Here is an 8,806-nt window from a genome sequence, read left to right on the forward strand (position 1 = left end):
CTACCCTGGCCTGGCTGGAACCTCAACTTGGTTCCACAAAGCTCCATGGAGTTCACAGAGACACCAGCCAACTGAGGTGGGCAGGGAGAAAAGTGGCTTGAGCCCAGCTCTACAACTACCTCCATCCACTTGCACACCTTTGTTTCTGAAAGGGACTGTTCACACTTCTATGCCTTTGCCCGTGATGTTCCTTCATCCTGCAGAGCCCCCACCTGTCACACAAATCCTCTGTTCACCTGGATACTACACACTCCACTGTCAGGATTCAACAAAGATCACCTCCTCCGTGAAGCCTTCCCTGATGCTCCCCTTTGTGTCCCCATAGTGCCCTGCACAGACTTAGACCCCAAACTCATGTCTCTTTAGAGCCCAGTTTCCCAAACTTGGTAGTGAACAAAATTACCTACAGATTTATTTATAAAACAAAATACAGATTTCTGGACCCAAGGCTTTTTGATAAAGGTTTGGGGAAGATGAGGCTGTGGGTGAGTGAGCACTTTGCCACAGGAAGCCAATGCATGTGGTCCACCAATTGGCTGTCATACACTTACTCACTTATCGGTCTACCTCCCACATTGGACAGTGACCATCCGTAGGGCAGGGCCTCTTTGAAACATAGCAGGGGCACAGGAAAAGTGTAAGTTGGAAAGGAGGGAGACACACACACACAATGTGAGAGCCGAGACAAGGGGGCCTATGCCAGGGACAGGCCGGGGTCACGAGGCCACTCCGTTCACAGCTCCCTTCCCTCAACCACTTAGCAGCCTGCCCGGCGATGCCCCAAGTGATACATCGCTCTTCTCATTTCTCTTTTGTTTAAAAAATCAATACACCGTTTATGTAGGTCACAGTGTCAGATCAGAAACCTGTACTTTAGAAACCACAATTTTTGTGCCATTTTTATTTTCCATAATTGTTTTCCTGTGTTCCCTCTTCGTCAGGAGAGACAGGCCTTTGAAAATGCCACTGTCTGCTCGGCTGAGGGGAACCAGGCGAGGGTTTTTAGGGGGGACAGGAAAAGAGGAGGTAGGAGTTGACAGGCTAGTTGACAGGAGCCAGAGTGAGACACCCCAAGCTGCAAGGAATCTCTCATGCCGTTGAAGAGATTTAGGTTTCTTTTTCCACACTTTGTAGGGCTCACCCCTTCTCTATCAGGGAGGCAAGTCACCAATTTCATGGGTACAGAGACCAGCTGATTCTCACTCAGGGGCCAAGGCCCAGAGAACCTTAGATCCTGACCCCTAGTCCCAGGCCTCCCCCTAATCCAGGCATGGCTCCTATGCCCCAGGTCCAAGAATGCTGTCTTCTCCTCATATAAATCATACTGTTCCCAGGTTTGCATTGTGCCCACCGAGGGCTGGGCACTCAGCTGGGCCCCAGACATCCAGAGTTACCTCACTGGCCCCGCACATGGACCCCAGGAGGTGGGTACCCATGCCCCTGATTCATAGATGGGGAAACCAAGGTCAATAAATGTGCCTGAGGCCACATAACCAGAAAGAGGCAGAGCTGGGATTCAAACTTGGGAGGAGCTGGTTCCAAAGACATGCCCTTAACCCCCTCCCTGCTGCGTCCACCCCCAAGTTAAAGCCCATCTTTCCCCATTGCCATCAGCCACCAAAGAATTACAGGCCAGGCCCAAGTGGTCTCAGGAACCCTCAGACTGACCCCTGGACATGCAACCTCTTAACCCCCATCTCCCTGCTCAGAATCCACCATTGTCTTTTTGTGGGGACAGAGCCAGGAGTGCAGTTTCCAGGCTCTCAGCCTCACGTGGAAAGGTGCTGGCTCAGGTAGTAAATGGCCATCGACTGTGATCAAATGGCCATCAGCTGTGGCTAGTTGGCCGTCAGCTGTAACCAGTGAGCCGTTGGGCACTAATATAACTGCCGTCTGTGGCTAGGCTAGCAGAAAATGGGGGCTAGCAAGGAGATGGTGGCTGAGCCTGCAAGCGGCGCAGTGAGGGTTGCGAACAGTGTGGCTCCTGCTTCCTGTGTCTCCAACCCAGCCGCCAGCGAGAGTATAGTGGTGTGACTCCCCTACCTATGGCTCCGTGGGTGTTCCTTTTGGGCCTCACCATGTCCTCCGTTCCTATGCGGGGAGCGGGAGCTGAGACCCCGCAGGCCGCCCCGCACAACAAATGGCTCAGCGAGCCGGGTCTCCCACACGACACTCCTCCTCACCCAGGCTTGGGTCCCTTTGGGTCTATAGTTGGCTGAGCCCAGAGGTGCTTTGGTTTTATCAAACTAGTCTTTTCACCCACTACAGTGAACACTTGCCATCAAGCATTACCGACAAGCTTGACACTTTTCTGTCTCCAAGCATATCAAGAAGGGCCCTCGTGACCTGCACCAGTTCCTGGTGCTTGTTGGGCAACCATCCCTGAGAGGGGCATCATATCACCTTAGACGCAGCCTCAGAAAGGGGCTGATATCTGGTGCCAGGATGCCTGGCTACAAGTCCTGCCTCTGCTACTTGCACAAGGTCTGGGCTCCAGCAGTCACTTCTTTGTGACATTTATCACAGGAACAACGAAACCATTGTGTCATTTGATGTTTCACACCAGTCTCCCCCAGTAGAAGGGACACTCCATGGGGGCAGGAACCAGGATTAGTCTGTTTGGGGCCCTATCTCCAGTGTCAAGAGGCTCACGATAACTCTCTCCCATCTGAGCCTCAGTTTCCCCACATATGAGACAAGGACGATGGGCTGGGTGACCTCCGAGCCCCTCTCCAGCCCTAAGTTCGTGTGATTCCAGGATCAACAAGCAACAGGCCCCCCTGCCTGTGCCTCTTATTGTCCTCAGCTTCAAGCCCCGCTGGAAGCAGAGGAAGGGGTATAAATAAATAATGGCCACATTTAAAATTCATTTTTCATTACTAGATTATTTTCTGAGAACAGGACAAGAGCAGGAGTGCAGATGGGGAAGAAAGCAGAAGAGATGAGCCCAGAAAGGGGAAGCCTGGGACGTGGTGTGACATTAATAATTTACGTGCTCACTGCACTTTACAGCTTACCCTCCCCTTTGTCCTCACTGTCCCATCTGAGTCCCCCTCTGCCCATGCCCCTTGCAGTCTGTAGGGCAGGTGTAATTATGGCCCCATCATATAACAGAGGAAATGGGCCTCTCTCGGGCGCTGTTGCCTGAGAACTTTTAGCTGGTAAATGGCAGAGCCAGGTTATGAATCAAGGTGTCTGACTGTCCAAATCCAGCGCCCAGACAGCAGGCCGGCCACGGTTTCATTTCATTGAGGAACACCCTGTTCTCTGTAGAAGATCATGAGGTCAGAGGCCCTGGCCCTGAGCCACCAGTTGTGGACATTCCCCCTGAATAGCCTGTTCCCCCCACAGCTGCTGAGCTGGCGAAACCAAACTCACCACCCGTCCACCCATTTACAATAAACACCTCCAGATTGCAGAAACCGGACCTGAAACTGCCTGAGAACAGCAGGACAGGGTGAGAATGAGGTGACAGGGAAGGGGGCTGGCCTGCTGGGCCCATGGGAGGGGGCCGTCAGAGGAAGGCCCTTCCCGTCTCTAGGGAATGGAACTTCCGCTTTGGACTGAGAGCAACAGGCTCCCAGCTCCTGGTCCCACTGCTGCCCTGCCAAACGGCATCACCGGACGCCAGGTTCCCAGGTGAGGATGGGGCTTGGTGCCTGGGGGGACTGGCCAGCAGGACCAATATGGCGGAGGATGGTGACTCCCAAAGTGTAGGCCTCGCATCCCCTGCCTCCGTGCCACCTGGGGTGTTTAACAGTGTGAATTCCTGCCTGGGCCCAGTCCGAGACCTTGGGAATCAAACTCTCTGGTGGTGAGCCTGGGGTTCCGATGCTACCCAGGTCAGGTAGCGGGGAGGCAACCTAAAATGGGAGCCACCAGCATAAGGGCTTTGGGGTCACCGAGACTCGAGCTGAGTCCTGCGTCTGTCTCTTAGGTGCTGGCAATGTGGGGCAAGTCAGGCTCTCAGCCTGAGACTCTCTCTGGGGAGAACAGAGCCTTCCAGGGATGCTGTGAGCCCTGAAGGAAATCAAGCTCACCGGGTGCTTAGCACACTGCCTGCATCAAGATATGTCAGAGGCAGAGGGAAAGTCAGAACCCAGGTCCCCCTCGGCCCAGCCCAGCTTTTCTCCGACACCTGCCTTCTCTTATTTCCGTGCAGTCCGCTAAGCAAGCTCAGCTTGACTCTTTCAAGGAAATAATTTGACTCGCAGGTGGAGTTGTGGTTAGTTAGTCCTGAGTGAGCTCAGTGTCTGCAAAGGAGGGGGTGGGATCAGGCACCACACCAGAGACCTTATTTTTTTTTTTCGGTCCCATCTCATTTACTTCTCTGGCAATCCTCTCCGTTGGAAATTAACTTTGCTAAAGAGTCTCAGAGTGGTTCAGGTACTTGCCTGAGGTCATGCAGTGAGATAGCAGCAAATGGGGGTCAAGGTCAAGTTAACTTGACTCCACGAGAAGGAAAGGGACTCCTGGGGCTGGAAGGCTGGAAGGTGAAAGTGTCAGTGTCAGTGCTGTGGGGAAAGACGTGAGGGGTCAGGCTGACGGTAATCCTGCGTGGTGAAGGCAGGGCGTGGTCAGACCAGATGAGTTTTAATTCTGAACCCAAGTCTGACACTCAGCGGCCCCTAAAATGGGCCAGAACCTAGATGCTCCCATGGCCCTCCATCCCCCGTCCCGCTTCCCCAAGGTCAGGACCCTGCCCCCCACCCCCTATCCCACTCCCACCATATTGGTCAGAGTTTTCCATCCCTGGGCTGCCTCTGCCTGAGAGACCCCCTCTCCCTGAGCCCAGTCTCTCAAAGGGACCAGATCTTCCTTTACTTTTCCAACCATCTTCTGTCACGTCCTTAAACTTGGGGATTCTTGGATGACGGTGATAATTTTTTAAATAGCTAATATTCAGTAAGCATTTCCAACATGCCAGGCTCTGTTGTAAGCCCTGACTCACCCATCCTCCCACCAACCTCAGGAGGTAGAGATTAGTATTATCCCCATTTTATAAACGGAAACTAGCAGAGCAGAGACTAAGCCGGAGAAGTGACCAGCTTGAGGCCCTTAGCTAAGTGGCAGAGGCCTGATTTGGACCCTGGCAGTTGCTTTCTTTATGAAACTCCATGCCCCACACCTATTGTTACCTATCAGCAACAATAACAGCAATGATAAAAGCTTCCTTCCCCAGGCACCGGCTCTGGACCCTGCACTGCTCTAAATGCAGTGCCTGCATTAGCTCCTTCCGTATCGGCTGTCTGGCTCCAAAGCCGATGTTGTCGCCACCCTGTGAGTTTTAAGATCCAGCGGGCGTGGGTTTGAATCCCAGCCACATATGGCTGTGGGACCTCGATCAAGGGTCTCGCCCCCTCTATACTTTGTTTCTTCGTCTGTAAAATGAAACATCAGGGATGCTTTCTCAGGGGCTGTTGTAAGGACCAAATTCGAGAAAATGACATGCAAAGTGTTTGGCACAGAGCTTGGTACCTGCTAAGGGCCCATCGCATGGATTATTAAAGTTGTCAAACTGTCGTTTTATAAAACCTCCAACAAGAGGGGGATCTGAAGCTCATTGAAAGATAAGTGGGATCTCTTGAGTCACCTTCTCTTTGGAGCAGGGCAGAGACTAAGCTGGTCTTTCGCAGCCTTGGTTACACACCCGCTTTGTGGCTTCCCTTTGCTTGGTGCTCAGGCTCTGTTCTACCTCCGGGCCTCTGCCCACACTGTCCTTTTCCCCTTGGACATTCTTGCCCAGGCCTTTTCTAAACCTCAGTTCTCGGCCTAAACATCATTGCTCAGAAACACCTCCCCTGACTAGAAAACTTTCATGGTGGAAATCAGCCACCTCCCACCCCAGCACAGGCCCTCTCCCTCCAGACAGCCTTTCTTCTCTGTCAGAGCACTCATCACCGTTTCTATTTCTGTTCACTTGTATGTTGACCTGTTGATCATCAATTTTTCCCTAGAATGTCAGCTCCTTGAAGGCAGAGAACATATCTTTTTTTTCACTACTGTATCCCCAGCACTCAGAACAGGGTCTGATAGACAGGACAAACTCAGAGAACACATGACGACTGAACGAACAAACAAATGACGGAACGACTGAATGAACCAATGAATGAATGAATAAATGAATGAATGAATGAAAAAACATGACGAGTCACCACAGTAGTAACGTACCACATCTTCTTATCCCTCCGCAGGAAGCAGCTGAGACAGTGCAGTGATGAAGAACCCAAGGGGTAGTGTCCTGGCACTGCTGCCGCTGCTGCTACTGCTGCTCCTAGGTCCAGTAGATGTCTCCCAGGCCCAGAGCAGCTGCACTGGGCATCCAGCCATCCCTGGCATCCCGGGGATTCCTGGGGCACCGGGCTCTGACGGCAACCCTGGGACCCCAGGGATAAAGGGAGAGAAAGGTACTGCAGACTCTGGGGATACACTAGTGTCACTGACCAAGGCCCCACCTCCTGCCTCCCAAGTCAGTTGCCCACCTTAGAAATTGCAAAAGCACTTATAAACCCATCAGCTTGCTGAGCCCTTGCAAAAACTTTGCAAGGAGGAAATTCTGATTCCCATTTTACAGACAGGAAAACTGATGTCCAGAAAGGCTACTGACTTGCCCAAAGGAGCCTAGTAAATGTTGAGACTGAGACCAGACAGTGTATTTCTTACCACTAACCCAGGTAGAGAAAGAGCACCACCACAGTTACACTGTCTTGAGTCACCTCCAGGGTAAATGGCTTCACCTCTCTGAATTGCTATTTCCTCACCTGTAAAATGAGGACAATGATACTCGTGCAGGTTGTCACAGGGTTCAAATGAGACTTCCTGCTGTAAAGACCCTCCTGTGAAATGCAGTTCATTCATCCATTTACCCATAGCCACCCACTCTCCCCACATAATTTCATCTTAATCCTACAAACTCTCATCGTCCCATTTTACAGATGAGGAAGCTGTGCCTCAGTCAAGATGGCACAACTGACAATGGCACACGTGACATGAGACGCGCATTTGTCTGTCCCCTGGGCCCACATTCTCAGCCACTAGAGGTTTTATCTTGTGTTGTGCCAAACCGAGGGGTAGTGGCTGCTTGGAGTGACGGAGTGGGAGGATTTTAAGGCCTACTTCCAAGTTTAGCAAGAAAGGATGCCGTGATTAGGGATGTAAGCCATGGGGGAGGGGAGCGGGATAGCACATGTGCCAAGAATTTATTATCCCTGCTCCAGGCTTACACCTGAACAAAGGTACTTACTGTATGAGCCGGTGGGAAGGACCAGCCCAGCCCCTTCCTTAGGGAGACACTGCTTCCCACCCCACAGGTGTCAGTCCCCATTTCTGCCAAACATATCACAGACTCCGAAAGCTGGGCTGGAAGGGGACTTGGGGGCCCTCTCTGACCAGCCCCCTCTTTTTCACAGGTGGGAAGCTGAGGCCCAGAGAGGAGCAGGGACCTGTCGAAGGTTACATGGCCAGGCTCCCTGCCTCCCAGTCCAGGGCTCCTTTCTTTGGTTTGATGATCTCAGCCTCATTTCCTTTGTCTCTGTTTTTCCAGGGCTGCCAGGGCTAGCTGGAGACCATGGTGAGTTTGGAGAAAAAGGGGAACCAGGGATTCCTGGGAAGCCAGGGAAAGTCGGTCCCAAGGGCCCTATGGGCCCCAGAGGCTCTCCAGGGCCCCTTGGCGCCCGTGGTCCCAAGGGTGAATCAGGAGACTACAAGGCCACGCAGAAAATCGCTTTCTCTGCCATGCGGACCATCAACATGGCCCTGCGGAAGGACCAGGCCATCCGTTTCGACCATGTGATCACCAACGTGAATAACAACTATGAAGTTCGCAGTGGGAAGTTCACCTGCAAGGTACCTGGCCTCTACTACTTCACTTACCACGCCAGCTCACGAGGGAACCTGTGCGTGAACCTCGTCCGAGGCCGGGACCGCATACAGAAGGTGGCCACCTTCTGTGACTACGCCCAGAACACCTTCCAGGTCACCACAGGCAGCATGGTCCTCAAGCTGCAACAGGAGGAGAACGTCTTCCTGCAGGCCACTGAAAAGAACTCCCTGCTGGGCATCGAGGGTGCCAACAGCATCTTCTCTGGGTTCCTGCTCTTCCCCGACCCCGAGGTGTGAGCTGTGGGGCTGAGTCACCCCCTCCTCACCCCCTCCCCTGCCAGCAATGCTCACTTTACCCTCAACACCACCCCTATCCGGCCAAAGCACACAGCATGTCTCCATGGATGTTGAATAAATGAATAAATAAACTCTTCAAGACCAAGGGACAGTAATCTAATTCAACTCTTGTGTCCCAGCATCTGGCACATAGTAGGTGCTCAGAAGTGCTGTTCGAAGCCTTTTAAGTCTCTTCTTTTGCTCAGCCCGCTCCAAATCCTTTGGAGTGTACTTTTCTTCCTGATAATGCCACCTTAGGCCCTTGAGCCATTCTACTGCTCGGGTCCACTTCTATTTCTTTGAAGTGTACTATCTCTTCTAATAAACTACTCTTTCACCACTTTATTTTCGTGTCTCATGCAATTCTTTGCTCACGACACCAAGAACCTGGACATCACGCCGACAAGGGCCCACTCTCCGGTAACAATTAAGTCTCCGTCTTGTACTGAGCCTGTGTCTCTGGACTGTAAACTTCATAAGTGTTTTAGTATTTTTCTCCCCGCTTAGATGAGATGGAATGGCTAGAGTGGGCCGTAGTTGGGTGTTTCCCTTCCTTCAGATCATTAGGCTTGATAAGCTCAGGTTACTTAGTTTCTCCTGAGAGCAGGCCTTAAGGAGACTAGTGTGCTCTGGCGTATTTCAAGACAGT

The 8,806-nt window shown here is 52.2% G+C and overlaps 1 protein-coding gene across 2 annotated transcripts; it reads left to right on the forward strand.

Moving 5' to 3' along the window:
* The first annotated feature begins 3,480 nt into the window (after positions 1-3,480).
* Positions 3,481-8,502, forward strand: C1QB (complement C1q B chain). Of its 2 annotated transcripts, XM_033115565.1 has the most exons (4): positions 3,489-3,639; positions 5,183-5,280; positions 6,195-6,407; positions 7,544-8,502. In XM_033115565.1, the coding sequence occupies exons 3-4, from the start codon at positions 6,218-6,220 to the stop codon at positions 8,116-8,118; spliced, it is 765 nt and encodes a 254-aa protein (XP_032971456.1). In that variant the 5' UTR covers positions 3,489-3,639; positions 5,183-5,280; positions 6,195-6,217; the 3' UTR covers positions 8,119-8,502. The 2 variants fall into 2 exon arrangements, with proteins under 2 accessions (XP_032971455.1, XP_032971456.1); XM_033115564.1 differs by lacking the exon at positions 5,183-5,280 and having other exon boundaries at positions 3,481-3,639.
* Positions 8,503-8,806: the final 304 nt, after the last annotated feature.

This window comes from Rhinolophus ferrumequinum, chromosome 9 (assembly GCF_004115265.2).
Source record: "Rhinolophus ferrumequinum isolate MPI-CBG mRhiFer1 chromosome 9, mRhiFer1_v1.p, whole genome shotgun sequence".
NCBI classification, from domain to species: Eukaryota; Metazoa; Chordata; class Mammalia; order Chiroptera; family Rhinolophidae; genus Rhinolophus; species Rhinolophus ferrumequinum.